Source organism: Rhopalosiphum maidis, chromosome 2 (genome assembly GCF_003676215.2).
Source record: "Rhopalosiphum maidis isolate BTI-1 chromosome 2, ASM367621v3, whole genome shotgun sequence".
Classification (NCBI taxonomy): Eukaryota; Metazoa; Arthropoda; class Insecta; order Hemiptera; family Aphididae; genus Rhopalosiphum; species Rhopalosiphum maidis.
The window spans coordinates 56825441-56848243 of NC_040878.1; the positions used below are offsets into that span (position 1 = coordinate 56825441).

Genomic DNA, 22803 nt, shown 5'->3' on the forward strand with positions numbered 1-22803 from the left:
TGGCACATACAATTTTTATTTATGGGACAATAAAAGTTTTTCAAATCACCTACTTCTGAAATACTAATATTGAAATGTAGTTACATTTGAAAATCATTAGGTTCAAGACCAAAGAATGTGAGAAATTATTAATAATAATAACTCTAATACACAAGTTTTTTTGATAATATATAAAATGTATTTAGTTTAATAAATAGGTTAGATCATTAAATACTGTATACATAATACTGTTAAATAAATTATGCAATTATAATTGTTTTGTAAAAATTATTTTTTATATTCTCAGTTGAACTTAAAATTACATTTAGTCATTGGAGATTATTATACATGGTAATAAATACCTACTACATAGTGTTCAAATTTGAAGTTAAATGTATTTTGTTTTGATAATGATAAAAAATAATTTTTATGTTTAAATTTGTTTCAATTAATTTATAAAATAATGGGTGAATATTATTTTTGCTTTTTTTATCTTTTTTTTTTTACCTATAAATGCCTTTTTCAATTATTTTTTTTGGTGTTTTATTAATTTATCATTGTTATTTAAAGTAAAAATAAAGGAAATCATATGAAAACGTTATGTTATGTTTAAAATTTCTTTTATATGTACTTATCGAGGGAGTTAATGATGGAAAAGTTAATTCAACATTTATTAAAGTACCTACATATACTTTGTATTTATAGATTAAAGTGTGTTCTTGATGAGCAAATTTAATGTTGTTCGTCATTTCGTCAGTAAATGCTTTTTTTCTCCCTTTTTTATTATTCTAAATTCTTTTTAATTGTTTATATTGTCTTAAAATCGGTATCCTAATGATCAGGAGCGGCGCTACATAAGGTCAAAGGTGGGAAAGTACTACCCCTCCATTTCCCCCCTTATATTTAATGTTAAAAATATGTAGGTAAATAAATAAATAAATTGTAAATCATTATTAATATATAAAATAGTATTAATTACTTTAAAAAGTTTTAACTGTTTTTAGACTTGTGTAATATTATTTTAAGTTTGACTGTTATGTTCAAATTAAATATGCTTTTTTCGTACATTTAGAAATAAAAATACTCAATAAATTTAATATTAATTGCAGTGCACTCATTCTAAAACTTTATACATTAAAAATAAAAAAATTATGTATTGTTACATACAAATAAAAGAAAACGGAGGAAATTTGAAGTTTTAATGTAGTACATTTGTGATAATATAATATATTGGGATGGTTGGTATATTTTTTGATTATTTAGAAATATAACATATATATATATATATATATATATATATATATATAATTTTACTCAAAATATTTTTAGAAATACTTTTCTAAAAATACGGTAGAAACAAATTATTAATGGGTAATCGAGTAGCCGTACATAAATGCAACACCAGAAAAAAATTTGGTCGGTCCGGTATCGTCCCCCCCCTCTCTACAATAAAAATTTTCTGGCACCGTCAATACTAATGATAAAAAAACAAATCCCACCTTTAAACATCCACTCTGTAACTATAAGTACATACTTATTTAATTATAATTATAAATTAATCATTTAGCATAGCAGTAAATTAGTGCTATTTAGTAGGTATATTATACTTTGATGACAACGCTGCGTTGTCAAAAATTGTTAAATTATGTGTTCGACGTGTGCCCAATATAACATACACTTTTATTTGTATATAGCCATAAAGGTACTAGGTAGGCTATATTTGATCATGTGTATACTAAATTAATGGTGTGTGGACAACATCCAGCTGGACAAGACAATAGTAAAATAACCATTGCAGCAGTATCTAACAGCGATAAACAGTTGATAAGTTGTTAATTTTTGAACCTAGTTTTCTTTTCTATATGTTCAAATTAATCTTTTCGAGGTCATGGCCAGGTTTTTTTAGTTATTAAATTAGAAGAAAAATAAGATTCCAAGCAAAGCGATATCATCGAGCACGATTAGTTCAAGGTGGTTAGATTTGCGTTTTATACTTTTGTTATTAATAAACTCGCACTTTTTATACAACAATCATGTTAAAATTTTCACCGCAGAATCTTAGTCATACAATTATACAAAAACTACTATCGATTATTTAATATTCAAAGTATTACAATAAATTCTAAAAAGAAACAACGAAACCCAGCGTACAAAAGTATTGCGTTATGGCAGAAATTTTTGATGAAATTCATGATTTAATTTTGTCTTATAAAGAAACATTATATTTTATTTAAATAAACAAAAAGTGTTCCCTTATGTGGCTACATGCCTATTATATGTTTATAATTTAATAAAATATTCTTAAAATTCACATTGTATATTTGACATTTGTATTACAGACTGCAGTAATTTTAATTTAAAGAACATCGATTTATTCAAATTTAAATCATTATAATTTTCTTATTATTTATTTATAGAATTTGACGACCGGTCAATTGACGGCCATCGTAATTGGCCATAACATGTGTATCTACTTAATATAATAATATATATTATTTATTCTAAACACTGTAGGAGAAATTTAAATATATAGGCAATAAGCTATAATATATAGATATACCTACGTTGTACATCGTTTGTGTATTATGTTTGTGTGTTAAGTTGAGCATGAGGTAAATTATTTAATATTGAAACAAATATAAGTAAATTTTTATTTAGGTCTAAGAATTCTGACTATTTATTATGGACAATTTGACATAATGTCAAGTTGTATAGACTATAGAGTCATGTATAAATACGGATTTCCATTTTCCACACTGTTACAAACTACTCGATGTTGCATTTACTATTTGTCCATAAGTGGTGTGACCTTTTTTTCTTATAGTATTACGCAACTGAGGTGGGAATCATATGTATATTATGTAGTGCGACGTATAAAAGGCCGAAATGCCGTTTTCATAGTGAGAAGGCTATGGGATATGAATGTATTCGTGTAATATCTTCAACATAGTATCACAGGAACGATTTTTAAGTTTTCAATAATTTTTAAATAAAGAGATACCTATATATAGGTATATAAAATATAAAATTGTATTATTGTTGCATTAATGCATTACAGTCACGTTTTCAAAAACAAACGGTCGTACATGGTACACAATATGATAATGACATACGCACATATGATATCTATGAAATTATTTCGATAATATCAATTTTGTTATAGTAGGTATATACGTAAATCGGCTTTTGCATAACGTATCACCAGGCACTTTACTATACGTTGGCTATTGTACAAAAACATCTCATTCAAAATAGACTCGGGTACTATAGCTATATAATCTAGCCTATGTAGGAATAATTGAATAATGCCATACGATGTACGAATATAATATAGTTACAAATTACAAAATATATTTGAACGAATTTATTTTTCCGGCGTGTTTGTGATGTACAATTTATCATGTTTGTGAATTGCTAAGTGACCTAGACGAAAATTATACAAACGAACGAAAGTCAATCGTATGATACGATAAGTTTTTATGTACCAGAGAAGATACTGAAATACTGAATATCAAATTGGAAATTTATGCTGAAAATGTATTATACTTTTGAATATATGAACAATATTTGTATGTCACATAAAATAGACATGAACGCAGTGGCGCTGAGATCAGTTTAAAAAAGTGATAAAATTGTATTGGTTCTTCAAAAACCAAGTGTTTAAAATTTAAATACAAATTATTCAGACGACAGGCGTCAGGCAATGATACGAAGACACAGTTAGAAGCTATAATAAATTAAATTGCATTAATATTTATTTTGGAATAATATTCTGAATGGATCGATTAATGTATTGATTTTACAGTGACGTGTTTTTATTTTATTTGCGTGATTTCACCTTTCGAAGCAGTGAAAAAGCTTCAACTTAAAAGGTTCCAGTTACTAGTTTTTACTTTCTTAGTAGAGATTTGAATTGTTTGCTAAATATTTATATTAGTGACTTCTATAGTTCTATAGATGATAATATTCAAAATATTTTGGCTTTTTTACGTTATAGGATTTTAAAACGCGGTTATTTGAAATGTTTGAAATGTTTAAAATATATTTATTATTTTCTTTTAATGTATATAACAAAATTATTGATTTCAAACAAAAATGTTTAAAAATGTAATGTAAAAAGTACTTAGCCCCCCCCCCTCTAATAAAAAAATCCTGGCTACGCTTCTGCCTCTTCAGAATCGTTTTTTGTGTATAATGATAACGATAAATCCTTAAACTCAAATTTAATAACATATAATTCGACATCTTAGTGTACAACAAAGAGATATTATTATTACACATTTTCTTTAAATATAATGTTCACCAAATCGATAAACAAACCTTCGCGCATGCGCGATCTTATAGGTATAGTGAATAGTGATCGAGGATCAATTGAGTATACATTTTAGTAACTTATATAAGTACTTGTGCTGACTTAGGTATTGAAATGAATTATTATATTTTAACTTCGTTCTCATTTTAGATGCTATTTTATCGTAACGGTAGTTTATATTTTTGCATCATATTTTAGTATTTTTAATTATATTTTGAAATATATTGATAGTGCACAGGGATTTTTATGTAAGAGTGCATATCCGTGGATTTATTATTTCCCTACCTTAATAATAATATTATTAATACAGCAGAAGACTTTTAGAGTTGTAATAAAATTTGAATATTCGTTTTGCACAATCATAAAAATGCAGGAACAAAATATATACCTTTTATATTTTTTGATAATATACTAATATTTTAATTAAATATTAATTTTATCAATGTTTTTATTTCATTTGATAAACAACTAAAATTGTTGGATTTAGATTTGTTTTTAAATTTTAGCATAATAATATATTAATATGATTGTTGACGACGCAATTTTGTCCATTTTTCGCAAATTTTCCTAGAAGCGCTCGAGGATTACCAACTAAATTAATTTCCCGTTTATAAATTTTGTTTATAGATAGATTACTGAATAATATATGATTGATAATCGATACTCGGCCGTTGTAAAATTGTAAGTTGTAACTAAATCAAATAAATTCATTACAATAAAAAAACAATTGTTTTTAATTTAAAAACGAATATTTTAAGTGTTAAAGTGCATATTTGGTAACTTTTTAGAATTACAAGTCCTTTGCTCTAAATGTATTATTATTAAAATTAGACGTACCTAAATGGCTAAATGCTCGCGAGAAAATCGTTGAGGGGCGGACCGCCAGATTACGATTGTCTGCGGATGGATACGATTGGCCCCGACAGGCAACCCGGCGCTTCCACGACGTTTCCGCCGTCGACAAGATCAGTCGCAACGTGTTCGCTGTAACGTTCGGTCGTTCGTTTCGAGTGTACGTGTGTGCAGGTTCAGTCGACGGTGATATTTTATAGTCGGTTTGTTTATAGTTTTCACGATCGTTATTATTTATTTATTTTTTAATAAAAGAGTTTAATTTCGTGAAACGCATGGCGAATTTTCACCGTTCACTGCTGCCACATCGTCTCGTAATAGTCACCGAAAAATGTCACAGACTTCGTGGAGAAGATTGATTGATAGTTAATTTAACACAAACGTATATAATATAATATATTATATATATCGACAACGATATCACATCTCATTGACGAGGGCTCATATAATAGTTAATTAAAAATGTAAGCACTTTAATTTAAATAATATTAATATATAATATAATATGATATTATATATATATAGTAGACGCCGCTTATAAGACTCACTTTGGAACCAACACAAAGTAATAAATCTTATAATCGACTAAATCTTATAGACGAAGGGGGAAAAAAATTTTAATTACATATTTATGAATTTTATTTTACTACATTTTTTGCTTTAATTTTAATCTACTTTAATAATATACATTACATATCTATTACATACGATAATAAATTGCGAAAAATTTAAAATGCGATAAAATTTGTTGTACATACACACATTATTATAAAGCATGAATCAAAACCAGAAATAACCCAAATAAAGATGTAATTTTTGAAAATCAATTTATTTTTAAATGTTAACCAAATTTTTTTATTTTTTACGAAATTTGAGTTTTATAAACGAAGTGTTGAATCTTATAACCGAATTTTTATAATGCATTTGGATACATCTGGACCGTTCCAGATGATTTTGAGTCTAATCAGCGACTGAATCTTATATCATCCGCGTAGTCTTATAAGCGGCGTCCACTGTATTACATTGTTTGAATTGGGGGAAAAATAAGGATGTTGCAAATGTGTCAAAAGATTATGCGTATTTGAATATTTAAAATTTAATTGTCTTATATTGATTAAAATGAATAAGAAGAGCTACGTATAAAATATTTTTTTTAATAGAAGAACTATGTCCCATCACACCCTTCTTCAATTCAAGCAAATATTATAAGTTTATATTTTTATAATATTTTCATTTAGATAAAGGGTATAACATTTTCTTTTAAGTATTATTATCATATAAAATATAATTCATTTTCACATAATATTGCCTTGTATGTGATATAATGATGTATTACCCACATGTTATAAAAAAATATTTCAGACTAAATTAATTTTGTTTTGTTTTTTGAATACAATACTTTTCAAACATTGTAATTCAAAGTCAGTATAAAATTTAATAGATATTTTACTATTTATTTTATCATAATATACTGGATTTTATTTATTTTTTAAATTATGACATATATATTTATTGTCACAGTCATGCGCAGAATATTTTTGCTGGGGGTACACAATACTAAAAAAAGGATTTAACATCATTTTAATTAATGAAATATTATTTAACTCGGTATCTAAACACCAAACTAAGGTGAGCTCACTGGAAGTTGCATTCCTTACACCCCCTTCGTGCGCACGTCTATGTTTATTGTTTTATAATTGGAAATAGACTACTTTTTGACTACGATGAGCGGTGTACTTATTTTGGATCGTATATTTTACTCTTTAACTGGGTACTATAGGTATAAGTTATTTAGTTATAAACTCAAAACTCAATAGATGATTATTAATAAATAAAGCTATTCAATATTTAATGTTTTAAAAAAGTATTTCGCTTCTGAAAGAAGTATAAAATTAAAAATATACCTTTAGCTTTCATTAAAAATTAAATATTACTAATTACTATTCCTATAATAAGATAATAGTATAAATAACGTACTTTCAAGGGTATGCAATTTTTTTCTCAAAAAACAAAATTGACCTATTAAATTAGTATACCGCCTATATAAGCTATTATTATGCCTATATTGTTAGGTATATATTGATCAAAATAAATTTAATTTCAACAAAGTGAGATATATACAATTGCAGGTTTTACTGTAATATAATAGGTAAATAGGTACCTACCTATTTATACATTTAAATTATAATAAAAAATAATTATTTACCTACAACCTATATAACTAAAAACAATCACACATTTTAAATGTATAATAAAATATAATATATTATTTTGTTATTAAATTAATTTTAATTTAGTTTTGAATTTATATCTTTAATGAAACGTTATATTGTTATAAAACATTTACTTGGATTTAATATTATTATAGTATGTAATAATTTAATATGGCCCACTTCAAAATAAAAAAATTAAACAGTTATGTAATGCTTTGGTGATTTGAAAAAAGTTTACTATGAATGATTAATCATTTTTAGATTTTTCCATAGAAAAACTAACCTTATGATTAATTGTATATGCAGTGCGTAAATTAGGTCTAATTTCTGGTGGTGCAGTGGCATATTCTCAACTTATAATTATTTCCAACACACCAATAATCCAACTTCCTAAGTAAAATCATTCCCTATAAACTATAATATATTTTCCAAATAATATATTTCTTTAAATAATATATATTTTGAATTCTTTTAACAGTAAAACCTTGATTTTTATAATATTAATAAAAAAAACAGTCAAAAATGTTTTTATTTATTTTAAGTTGAGACGACGTCCTCTTTCCACAGATCCCAAATCGAATTCATCAATTACCTGGTCCAAATTAATATTATTCTTTTTTTTCGAGCTGCAAAGTAGCTAAACTGCTAAACCACTAAGCCTTTCTTGTCCCATAGTCGTTCTAAGATAAGTTTTTAACTTCTTTAGACAAGAAAAAGATTTTTCGCAACCTGCTGTATTAGTAGGTATTGTTCGGAATATTTTTAATATTTCTGTAATTAATGGAAACCTTTTTGAATGTCATTTTGTTTTATGTATTCTATTTTTGATTCTAATTTGACAGGTACTGAATTATTGCCATATTTTTGATTTTATTATTTTAGAATATAGATAGAATAATAACTTAATTGATAATGCCTAATACATGCACGAAAATTACAATTTTGTTCCTGTTTATATATTATATTATATATTTCAATGATTTTCTGGTGGTACAAAAATATACCTTTGCACCACCACATCTAAAATGTGGTGGTGCAAGTGCTGCATTTGTACCACCCAGTTTACGCCACTGTGATTATGTTATGTCACTATATATTCGTATACACATTTTATTAAGTATCCATTAATCGTTTAAATTTGATTTGACGTTGTAGATATTTAGGGTATTCTGTTTTAAATCATTAGATATACTTAATATTTTTATTGAATTTATTATAATATCGGATGAACTAGATATCTAAGTGAGAGGTCAATAACAGTATCCTAAAACCAATATATTATTTAAAATATATATGATTGTTTTTAATTTGTATTTATATTTAATAATATTTTTAAATATTATATTATACATTATTTGAATAAACTTAATAATGTATGCAAGTAATAACTTTATACATAAAAACAATTTAAATATTTCTAATATTTAAATTACTTAGTGCTCATTTGTTAATATTTAAAAATAATATATATGTATTAAACACGCAAATATACTATAATTGTATGTTAAGGGAGTTGTAACTTTGATGCGATAATAGCAGTTTAACTAATAATTTAAACTGTACCTACAATTTTAAATATGTTATTACTAATATTACTTACTTATTAGTTATTTTATAAATTATTATAAATATGATAATTAGACTTGTATTTGATAATGAATTATTATGATAAATATATGTTCATTATTTGAGTGCAATTATTAAATCTTATACGCTTTATAATCTATATTTAAATTTTTTTAAGAATATATTACATTAGTACAGAATTAGAGAAAATAATATTTTTTCTTTTATGTTTCAGTTAAACTATTCTTTCATTGACATAAATATGACGAATATTGGACGTATCCGGACTGTAGTATTGGGAAGTTCTCGCGTTGGGAAATCTGGTAAGATATTTGAATTTAACTTAATTATAAATACGTAAAATAATGAAAATTAAAAGATATTTAGTATTTAAGTATATCAAAAGTTGATTTAAAGTACAAGTATTGATTTTAGTCATAGGATTATTGTCTATTATAGGAATACTAAAAATATTAAAATTTTTGTAATATGTACAGTGTATATTATATTATGTTTTTAATTTTTAAAGTTGAATTTTTAACCATAACTTTATTAAATTAATAATAGTAACCTTTTGATGGATTTCCAGATAATTGTTTATTTTAAAAAAAACCACTTTACCAAATAAGTATTGGTCTTTACATAAAAGGTACAATAAAATATTATTTCGTATTTTCGTATAATATATAAAAATATACAATAATATAGTAGGTATAATATAAATAGTGGTTATAAATTATCACAAAATAGTCACGTATAGCCCGTAAAGGTAGTGAGTAGAAAAATAAATGCAATAAAGTTAATCGTTAATGCAACTGTGTACTACCTATAATTATTATTAAAATATCCAAGTGTGAAATGTATTTCATTATAACTAATAGTTACTGCATCACTTGAATAACGTGTTAGTGCGCACTATACATATAAACAATTACCCATAGGTTATACGTCTATACTGTATAGACAAAGTCTAGACGTTTGGTTATAATTCTTAGTGCGCGCATATGTTATACGTGCCGGAACCTAATATGGAAACAATGACGATACGTAATATTTCAACATATTTTGTGCTAATAAAATGGTAACGACCAACGGTAGTTTGTAATTTTGGTAGAGAAGACCGTAATAATGAAAATTGGAATCAGATATTACAATGACCTGAATATTGCCGGTTATTAGTTATTACTATTATAGAAATATAAGTAGGGTTTTGATATTCATCGGAAATAATAAATTATTGAGTCAATCGATTAATATGTTGTGAAAATTGAAAATGTGCCGCAGTCAAATGAACTGCGTGACTATGGACAATTTGTATATTAGCATAGTGTGCAGTGTTTTATTCCCTTGCGTACGAGCACGTGTGTTTGCAATCAAATTATACGTTGTGTTGCAGCGTAGACATATGTACAGTGAATTCTGAATAATGCGAAATGCAATTATTCTATTTCTATCGTCATGCCGCTGCACTTATAGGACAATATTGACGGTATATTATTTTAAAATTTGTTTCATTTGAGCATATCATGTCAAACGAGATGTATTGATAGCTACTATCTATATTTATGCCTATCTTTCCTCAGAAAGTTAGGACGACTTAATTGTTATATGGGATATTGTGCACGGTATTCATACGGCCATATTTTTCAGAATGCAATATTAAATTATTGTATGACATTTTCAAAGTTTGCATAATTTATCTTATTAATCACATTTGTTCAAATTTAAAATTGTGTTGGTAAATGTTGTACAATAGATAAACTATATTATTATAATACTAAATTGTTAAATATATAATAATTGTACTTGTAAGAAATCTGGATTTTTATATGAGTTAATATTATATAACATAATATAAACTATAAATCATGATTAAATCTGTAGTTAGTATACTGAGTATTAAAGCCCAAGAGTTGTAAAATTGAACTATTAAGTTTAGGTTATACCTATATAACGTTAAAACAATTATAGGGACGTCCAAATGTCTGACACATACTTATGTGGCATGTGATGCTATGCCAATTTCTTTTTTGACAACGGGCAGATTGCAAACCATAAAAAAAAGAGAGCGAGGTCAATGTTTTTACGTCGTGTTAGTATTTTTGTGCTAGGTGCAGCATATGTAAAAACAAAATATTGGAGATGACAATTTATAAAATGATTTTTAACGACAGAATACGTTTCATACGTTCCATAGGTTAACGTTTAATTATTAGTATTTAATATACATTAATAATACAATTTGAAAATTAAAAAACTGAATTGAATAATATATTTGCTTAATTTAGTTTATTGAGTTTATTGTAAAAAATTACTATTGGTTATATACAGATATACAGTTACTCAAGGATTTAGAGAGGAAAGTTGAGTACGTGTACTTCAAGTACTTGTAAAAGCATTTGTGAATTGTGATTATATATGAGATAATTTTAAGTTATTCATTTAAATGATTACAGATTACTCACAATAAAGTTGCAATTTATGTCAACCGCTCACTTAATTAGTGAAACTGGTTTCAATTCATAAAATATTAATATTAAATTGTATAACAAAAAAAAAAAAATAATGATTTATGCAAAATTATTATTTCTTACAATCAAATAAAAATTTAAGTATAGTATACACTAATAGTGCAAATGTTTGTAACGTGTATAACATTCACTATGTGCAGATATTGATGAATGATGGGTATTGGAGCAATAGAAATTTCAGTTGTTCTCGAAAATTATTGTTATATCTTGCTAAACATTTAAATTTACTCGCAAAACTTAACGAACGTACTAAATACAACTGCATTTTTATACACGCGGTCAACCTTTTGGTAACGCTGTAAAATAAGTTTATACAATTACAACCATAGTACAGGGGTCGTGGATGTATATTATTGTATATTATAGTGCATAATAACGTCTGACAGTTAGAGACGTTAGAGTACAGTACCTATACAAAACAATACGCATCTATTATTACTATTACTCAATCTGTGACCTTAATACTCATTAACAGTGTTATTATATAAACGGGGAAAACACGGAGACGGAAACACGAGATTAGATTTTATTTTCGGTTCGGAGATTTTTTGTGGAAATGAATAGTACGAAAAATACATTTAATAGGTAGTTAATGTTATTAATAAATATAATAATATTATATCCTCGTCCGTCGCTAACAATAATATTATAATATAACAGTGTCATCGAAAACCCACGCGGTATCATTTAAAACTTGCGATACCGGCAATTATTACGGTGTCTATAAAGTGCACGTGTCATATCGTACCTATATATACAGGTAAATAAAAAAATATATATATTACATATATATATATATATATATATATATATATATATATAGGTATATATATATAGGTATATACAAAATACACTGCTCCGACATAATATTATAATACTGCAACGCACGATGAATGCGCGACGTCAATCAAATCGGCATCAGATGACCGGCGCGCGTGCGAACACAACTGCACGTAGTCACCACACTCACTAAGCACTATTAATACTTATTTAATAATCACAATCGTTGTCTGACCACCTACATATAATAGTATATTGTTATTATTTATTACACACGTCAAATAGTTGGCTGGCTGGCAGCAAACACTAGCCGTGCGAGGCGGGCACGCGTTTCAAACCGTCGGACACCTCCAGAGATCCATCTCCTCGGAGTTATCGCGTCCCGCGGTTGAAGCCGTCCCCGCCCGCTGTACCCGTCGGGCCGTAATTCCGATTCGATCGCGGTCTTAGTGTCTCGTCGTCGAGGGGAAAAGAACCGCGGTTTTTCCACGGGTACATGCGGGTAATACGCGTTCGTGTACCACCGGAAACACGTACACAGCTGGTATTGTTAGATTATCAGGTAGGTTAGGTGACCCGTTGAGGCCATCGAAAATATAATATGGGTCAAATCATTATACGACGTGCTTATATACCTATAATTACGAGGCGCCTGCTGCAGAACGCCGCCGCAGAGCCGGTCGCCGTCGCGCCACAGAGTTCCGCGATACCGCGCGTTAGATAACCCAATAATTACCGCGTTGATAGGAGGTTGTGAGAACCCGCCTCACCCCGCCCGTCGCGTCATCGTCATCGTCGTCGATACCTTACAATATATATATATTACACGATATATATCGATGTATAATATATATAGGTATAAGTATAAGTATAAGTATAATATATATATACACATAATAAACGTGTAGTATATTATATAGCGCCAGCTGCAGTAAATTGCTAATTCTGACATTGGCAGTGTGACGGCGGCATGGACGTCGAGACGTCCGTCACGCCGTTTATAAAATTAGTTTTGCACGGAGGAAAACGTAGAACATAATTGTGTTATGCTTATAAACCGGTATTGCATGGAGCATTTTCCACGTTTGAAAGCATCGCTCGATTACTACCATCCGGGTTCGCGGGTAAAACTCTATTTTTTTTTTTTTTTTGTATATATTGAAACGTTATAAGCATATTGTTATGATTAAGAATTTTTTCAATACAAATTTGTCTACTTCATAAACTAATTCAAAAACTAAAATCACCCTATTCTCTCTGAGCAGCTGAAAAACACGGTTTAAATACAATAACGCCATATTTGGTTTGATCTCGTGGCTGTAGAGTTTAAAGGTATGACCTAGGAATGAATTTTCTCTAGGAAAGAAGGAAATCTTTATAAAATGATCGGTTTTTTTTTTTTAAATTTTCATAGTCACAGTCACTACGTTCTTCTCCAATTATTGCATTGCGTTATATATTATACATAAAAACATACATTTTTTTTATAGTGTTTATATAGAATTGAATAATAAAATGTTTATACATTTTGATAATTTCATATTATACAATATTATTATTATACTCGTATATGTTTGCGCGTGTTCGGAATAATTTATTATAAAATCATATTATTATTTATTCATGTAGATGTAATAGTGTAATACTATTACATTACTCTTTGTACGTATATATATATATATATATATATATATATATACATATGAGTAGATACTATTCCATTACTGTGTCATTCAAACTACGGGCGTGTGTGACCCAAACCGATTGTATTTTGATATTAGAAAAATATCTGTGTGAATGTGACGCCCATGCGTGAAACCGTGAAAGGAAATACGAATCTGTATGTAGGTACGATTTTATAACGATATCGCGGTCAGAATAATTTTCCCATCAGCGTTTTAACGAAGATATGTTTACAGATTAATTCGATAGCTGGATATTTAAAATAAATACATTTTATGTTCTATATTAGGTTCAGTGCTACCTTATTCATTTTTTTTTATTTATTGGTTGTATTAGTTTTTATTATTGGAAATACTAATGTATTAATTTTATATTCCTAAAAACAGTTATTGTTAAAATTAAAAAAAAGTTATTATCTAGTGTTTTCTAAAACGAATAATTAATACTACTTATCTACTATATCTATACGAGCTATACGGCTGTATAGCGAATAATCATATGCGTGTGAAGGTAGGTAGGTACGTGAACTAAAAATAATTAAATAACGCATTTTTAAGACGATTACTATTAAATTGTAGCGGGAATCGTGTACTTAGGTGAATTTCGACATATTATAATTATGAACCTATTAAAAATTATCTACCGGTTGGATAATTACGGTGATTTTGGTGTTTTATATTGATGTATTATAATATTTATGAATATATAATTACTTATCATATAGGTATGCGTTCATGTTCATGTCACAAGTTACAAGTATGATACCTATTTAATTTTTATACCGCGCCAAGTAACAACGCACGTTCAAAGGTGAACTAATTGACGTTCGGAATATATATACATATGTATGTATATATTATTGTGGTGGTATGCGATATAGATATTTTTGTATTTTCAAATTGAGTGTTTCGTCCACACTCCACACCATTTGGCACATAAGCACGTATTATATGTATAAATATACACGATTCTTAGCGCACAAACTCGTGGGATAAAGTAAACAATATATAATATATCGTTTGCGTAGGTATAATATTCATTACACTGCAAACCGAAAAAAGGATGTTGACATTTTATCTCGTCACGGGTGCCCGATCTTACCTATATGTGTGGGCAGTTGCAATAGTGTCTTGCACACTGATTTTTTTCGTTTTTCTAGTGTCTGGCGTTTGAATTGGGAACACAATATATAGCTAGATATATAAATATATTAATATATAAGTTCTACTCGAATGTATTATACTAAGGTAAAATGTGGATAAATGCCATTTCGGGTAATATGCGATTTGTGAAAATTGGATTACCACATATCCGCATTGAGTGGTGAGGGGGCTAGCCAGTCTAAAGAGAGATAACTCCCCCCCCCTAGAAAAAACTCTTATTTTTTATGGCTCTGAATCTGTAAAATTATCTCTACGTGTAGTCCTAGACCGATGAGAACGTAAGTATCTCGATTCGTGAGTGTTATTATATTAGTTGTTTTGAACAGCCGTAAAATACTTGGGTCGAGTGTAGCATTATTATTATAATATTACACCTGTTTATAATAAGAGTGTACGGTTACTATATATACCATAATGTGCGTGTGCACAAATTTAAAATGTGCGAAATGACGCGTCGCACGCTCGCAACCGGCTTCCGGCGGCAATGCGGTATCAAATGTGTAATGTAAAGATATGAAAGAGAAGCGGCAGTCATTGAGTGGGAGACCGGCGGTAGCTGCGGCTTCACGGTGATTGCCTACAGGGTTTGAACGTCACCCGGAGCGCGCGATTTGCATACAGCACAAATAAAAATAATAATCCGGTCTTTATAGTCGCGCCGTGCCGTACAACGATAAATGATCATAATAATAATAATAATAATAATAATCGATTGTTGCAAAACCGAATGCACTCGAGTGAGAGAAGATGATAATCGCCCGAGAGTTCTTTTTTATACATCTCTTCGGTGGAAGATAAAAATCGACCGATTTCCTATTTCATACGTCCTCGGGGCTCCTCGTCGGTCAGTCCCGTTTTTCGCTGCTGACGAACCAGCCAAGGACCGGTTTGCTGATTTTTTTTTTTTATTTTCTTCGTGCGTACACATGCACAATAGTACGAGTATGTATAACTCGTGGATTTCTCACGCATAACTCGACCGTGTGTCCGTGTATATTTTTTCGTTATTATAATATAAATTACGATTAAAAGTAAAAATCGTTTAACGCATAAATCACTCTTAAATAATATGTTTGTGTAAACTGGTATTTATATTTTATATTTATTCTAGAATTTTTTCCTAATTGAGCCGACAACGATTATTAGTTTTATTATTGACGTACGATCGTTGGAGGCGAATGGCGATATATTATGGGAGATGTATTAATGTAATAAGTTATTATTTTTTATCAAAACGTTTATTTTTCAAGCTTCCGTTTGCAATATAATTCTTTAGAGTTTTATCTGACTTATATTCCTTTATAGTTACGGAGCCGATTTAAACTTATTCATACCTATTATAATATAGGTGCACGTATTGTCTCTGCAGTATTTTTAAAATTAATCCATATAAGCGATAAATTTGGTTAAACGATCGCTGTATATATCACATTTTTATCAATTCGTTTACATTTTTTTTAACACTATTGTGATTTTTCTTATTCATTTTAGTAAACTATTAAAATAATTCGTTAGAAATTAAGATAACTAAAATGTAGGTTAATATTTTATAATAACATCTTCGAGTACATCGGAATGCTGTGAAACATAATATGCTAATTTCGTGGAATTTAATAGCATAAAATTGACATAATAAAAATCTTGATATTGTGTATACATTATACACGTATAAACTATTAGTATATACTGTAGACATATGGTATTTTAAAATTAAACAATAATAATAGCTTTAACAAATGTTAAACTCTTTATTCTAGAAAATATTCTTCCAAAACCTAGAATAAAAAAATCAAATAAATCAACTTCAGTGCCCCACTTTCCGTTTTCAAAGCTTAATCTAATGAAAAGCTCAACGTTTGTGTTTCACAATAACAGGTACGTCCGAATTGGTTCCCGAGTTGTTACAAAAGGTATGTCCTAATTGGTTCCTAGGTTGTTAAAAATTGTAGCTTTTGTAATAATAAACATAACTTTTTTTTTTAATTTATCCATTTTTCTTTTTTGTAAATATTATGTATTGTTGAAGTAAACATTTCTAATAAAATTTCCTTATAAATTCTAATCTGTTCATTTTTTATATTTGTCCATTTCTGTTTTCATAAATATTATTTCTTTTTTTTTTAGACTTTTTTCTATTTCATATGTACTTATAATTATGGAAAATATGTTTTAATAATATTAAATAATATTATTAGATCGTACTTCGCTTTTTTCGAAAATTTTAATCGGGAACTAATTTGGATTTAAATGGGTTCAACCCCCCACCCCGAATTTTTTTTTGGTTTACGTGCCTGCCTTTTTATAATATAAATATGTACATTGCAGTATGTAATAATTATATAATAAAACTATTGTTTGGTAGGTATAGATATCTAATTATTTAGGATTGATTATCATGATATTATTATAGTATTAATTAAATGCATTTTATTGAATATAATTAGGTATCGTTTAGGCAGGCATACAAATTACATATTATGTGCACTATAAAGCATTAATTATTATTAGGACTGGTATTTTAATGTTTTAAAAATGTGTTTATACCATAAACCTTCTAAATAATGTACTAAACATTATTTTATTTTTAATAATTTTAGTATAAATGATTACATAATATTTTTTTTATTTATTATAGTGTAATTACAATTTATATGCATAAGTAAGTACTATGTGTAACTTTAATCTGATTTAAATTGACCAGGCTAAGTGAGGTTCATAGATCATGATATAGTTATTTTAAGATTTAATAGATATATTTTTTAGAATAATTTTGGGTGTTTAGTAATAGCTTTCTATATTATTATACTTAAAATATCATAATAGGTATATTAACTGTACATAGAATACTAAAATAGTTCAAATAATTGAATTAAATTAAAAAATTAGAGCTTGATCCGTTTTAAAATGTATTATACATCTTAGGTAATAGGTTTAGTGTTGAGACCCGAGTCACATTAGAATTCAACATTATAATATAATGCTGCTATTACTATAATATTTTGTGTTTATTCAGTTGGTATTGCGTGTGCTGCATTGAGGCCGTGCTGGAAGCTAATGTGTCCTTTAATAAGACTGAAATGATTCTGCTCTCTAGAAATCAATTTCTACTAACATCGTATTCTTTATAAGTAACTTTACATATTATTACGTAACGAACTAAATATGTCAAATTTAACTTGAATATATCGGTTATAATTAATTAATAATTTAACAATATTATTTCTTTGAAGTAAATTTTTTAGTTTATATAGGTAGGTTTATGTAGGTGTTAATTTTCCATTAATTATAAATATCAAAAATCGACATCATATTTAATATAATACTAATATTTTACATATCATACATGTATGTTATGTAATGAATCTTTGATGGTTTATATTTGTACTACAAATTAATTAACTGTTACCTGAACATCGACCATATAATTAATTCTTAGAATTATATAATTTATAGTAATATTGTCATTAATAAATACTCAAAGTGACTCCTTATGTTGTAATGCTTCTATACAGATCATAAATGAAAGATTATAATTGAAATTATATTGAAATTCATAAGGGAAACTGCTCTTGAATCTTGATTATGTAATAGTATGACATTTGTTTAAAATGGTTTCACTCCGTACTTTTGTATATGTATTTTTTGCAACTTAATTATTTTAAAACATTCTCGGATCATTGGTAGACAGGATGATGCCAGTAGAATACGTTTATTAAACTTACACAAACTTACACTAGATAATTTTCTGTTAAATTTTAGTTTTTGCATCTAATTTTAATATTGCTCACTTAATAGTTAAATATATATATATATCTATTAATATATTATTCTCTATATTTCTAACATTGTTAATAAACATTTACTATGATTATTGATTTATCATATGATTAAACGTTTTCGAACATATTCATTTTCATTTATATTTTAAATACGAAACTATTGACATATTTTACCAAAAAAATGTAGACATTCAACTTTGACATTAACTTGTCTAAACATGCCTTAATTAAAGTTAAAATAATAACGGTAAATAATTGTCGCAAATAAATTTGATAATCTGAATATATTAATTATTTTAATGTAAATATGAACATATTTACATACACAAAATATTATATTATATTATTACTAGTGTAGAATAAACGATACATATCTAGAATTTTAAAAAGTAATTACTATCTTCTCGATATTATAGGGGCACTTTTATAACTATAAATTAAATTTATAGTGTTACCAATTTTTTTATATATATATATATGGAGATATTAAGCATAATACAAAAAGTCTTTATATAGGTTTAAAAACTATCAAATAGTCGTTCAATGTTCAATACTTTTCCCTTCATTTGTATAATGTTTTGAAAATTGTTTTTTAAATATGTAATTCATGTTAAAGATTATGGAGCTTCAAATTATAATACATAGTATACTAGGTAAAAGATTAAATAATGATATTTTGTCCAGTTTATCTGTAAAGGTCAGCTATTTTTTTTTTCATACGGGTGTGCGAAATTTTTGCTCATATATGAGAAAGTATTTTTTGACAGCCTGTTTTTAATACCACTCTATTAATAACAGAGAAGTTGATGAGAATATGGCTAAATCGAAAGTGCTGTTTGAGGACGACAAAAGATATAGGTACCTAATAAACCAACATGTTTCTTTTTTTTACGTAATAATTATTAATTTAAGTCATACACAATATATACTATACGTGATACATAAGTTCGTACGATTTAAACAAACGATTAAACGTATGTCCGTTATCGTAAACGGAAAAATCTAGGTATAACTAAGTAGTAAATATATCTATGCATATAAGTATATAACTAATTATCATAATTATTATGTAGGCAACTACATTGTATATTATTACGGATAGTGTGATGTATAATTAATTAATACGTGTTCAGAAATCGTATAGGTGTTAGATTTTAAACAGCTAAATCAATATTATTTAAATCAAAATTTATCTCAAAAAATAAAAACTTATTTAATTTTTATGGATTGATTTTAATTCAATCAAAGTGTTGCCTTTCTTTAAAATTACAATAACGGACTTAATAAGGATACACACATACTATGATAGCCGATAGGTACTTAGTTGTTTTCATTTTAAAAATATTGAACTACACGATAAACAAAGACCAATTTTCGAAATAACTCCCTTTAAAATGGTTGTGTGAAGTACCTAATATTAAATATGATGTTAAATAAAACATATCAAAGTGGTGGTTGGTTATTGGGAATAAGCCACGATTGTCGTTGACTCATATTTCAACAACATTTATCAACAGTTTTTGTCGGTACGAGGGACGTCAGTACCCATTGTTATTCTTAATATTCTTAGAGGACTTATACCGAGAAAAAAACGATAATTTCTTCAATAAAATAATATATTCCTCGTTAAAATTTAAAATTTGATAATACAACTGAAGAGTGGGAAGTCGTAAGTGAAAAACTGCTATTGAGCAAAATCCCTGTATTATTGTGTCTGTAGAACAGTGAACACGATCTGAAACGTAAACAATAAATATTTTACTATATTTTAATAAAACAATGGGGATACTGCGAAATTTTAAAGGACGAGGAGTAAACAATCACGCAACCGTAGAATAGACTAAGTACAAAATATAATATGAGAAAAAAATGATTCATTGTCTTACTTAAAAAAAATATGTGTATACAAATTATGTTAACCTGACCTCTTGCATTTATAGACATCGCACATACAATACTATTCATTATTGTTACCGCTGTTATAAATTTAATATTTACATACTATTTACTATTTATACATGAAAATTAGATCTAAATCGAAATGTTTGTTGTACATAAAACCATACAGCCCATAATTATTGCTTATATAATAATAATTTGAATATGTATTATTATAGTATAATACTATAATGTATAAATATTTTTTATGTTAAGTCTTCATTAATTTTCTATATCAGATTTGCTTTGTTTCTTAATTTTATTCGGAAAACAGTTCAACGTATAATACTATCGACTATTTAGAAATTCTATCACGTATTCATCACTAATGTTATTTTTATTCAATTAGATATTTTGCTGCTGGAGATGAAATATTGCTCTTTGTAAGGTACTTATACTTCACAGTTCATACCTAAATAAAAAATAATAATAATAATAATAACCTGTGTAAGTTCTCATTTCAAAAATTATTGAATTGTTGCAAATTAATTTTTTAGTACCTACTTCATAAAAGTTTTAATAAGTATCTATCATTCTATCAATAGAAGTCCAAATAATTTTAACATGTAAACAAATAATTTTAAATATGCTGAGTATGTTTATGATATCATATACTTAGAAATTATCAATAACTAATTAACTTTTTTCTAAGTATTTAAAATTTGTATTATATTATTATATATATTTGTCAATTAAGTAAATATTGTATTTTTGTAGATTTTACTCAAACAATATATGTATAACCTTGTGAATTTGGTATAAAAGTAGTAATTTATAAATATTTTTTTAAATATTTATCGTATAATATTACCCGTGTCATATTTATTTTGTCAAATTTATTATTGTGTAAATTAATAATACAAAAATGTATATAGTTATATACTTAATATAACATTTAAGTCTAGTTTGCTGTTTTACATTTTTATAAGTATTATAGTAAGCTAATGTATAATAAATTTTTTTTCTTTTAATACGGTTGTATAATATCTTTACTTATAGTTAGTTATTTGTACGTTTATTATCTATTTTGATATCTTATAAAACAATATTTATGATATTGTGAATACTATTATAACGTGTAAGAGTAAAGCGGAGGATATATTTTTAAGAAACTTTGTAAAAATTAACCTATTATATAAATGTCTATAAGCCTATTAAAGAATAAGCCCTTACATAGTACAAGCTCAGTACAAAGATTAAATAAATCTTACATAATCTATTAAACCAAATGTTTTTATAGTTGATGGATCACTTTGTAAACTGCACTATCATTTTTAGTATTTAATACTAATATATTATTTTATTATAGTATTATTTATGAAATTTATGATATTTTGCATGGCTTATGAAAGTTATATAGATTGAATCACTGATAACCGTTGTTTTTTTTTAATAATCAATATAATATTACACTTTAGAGTTTTAACTCTTGACATAAATTATCATCGAAGTAAATATTCATAACTCTATAATCATTGATAATCAATCTCAAAACGACATTTTTTGAAAAATAAAGAAATCTTATCTCCGACGTCTGTGGACTATAACAGTTTATATTATATACAATATTTATATATATACGTACATCACATACATGATATATCCATAAAAATGTACCTATGTAAATATGTATAATTTTGTATGTATTTACTAATTTTCCATCTATACTTAAGACGTGTGTCTGTATGGTCCTTACTATTCTAAGAGATTTCAAAACAACAAATGCATTTTACTTTTACCATTATATTACCAATAGCTGATATTCTATTATCCGTCAAATACATTTCTGATAAACAACTATTATGGCCTGACAGTATAGTTATAGTAATAATAATAATATAATATTATGTAGAAAGTGATATCTTATTTTCTTCGAGTATTCGCTGTTGTACTCATTTTTCCGACCCAGACCTTTCAGATCCTTGACCCGTTTTTATCTCAGCCAACTATATATATATATATGTGGGTGATATTGTATTGAAGGGTGACTAGGAAATATATTTCTGC

The 22803-nt window shown here is 27.0% G+C and overlaps 1 protein-coding gene across 1 annotated transcript in view; it reads left to right on the forward strand.

Annotated features, from left to right (window-relative positions):
• Positions 1-5281: 5281 nt before the first annotated feature.
• The window catches only part of LOC113554664 (ras-related and estrogen-regulated growth inhibitor-like), a 74061-nt gene continuing 56539 nt past the window's right edge, over positions 5282-22803 (forward strand). Inside the window, exons 1-2 of the mRNA XM_026958612.1 lie at positions 5282-5607; positions 9158-9245. Of these exons, the coding sequence (XP_026814413.1) occupies positions 9185-9245 (61 nt within the window). The 5' untranslated portion in view covers positions 5282-5607; positions 9158-9184. The remainder of the gene's footprint in view (positions 5608-9157; positions 9246-22803) is intronic.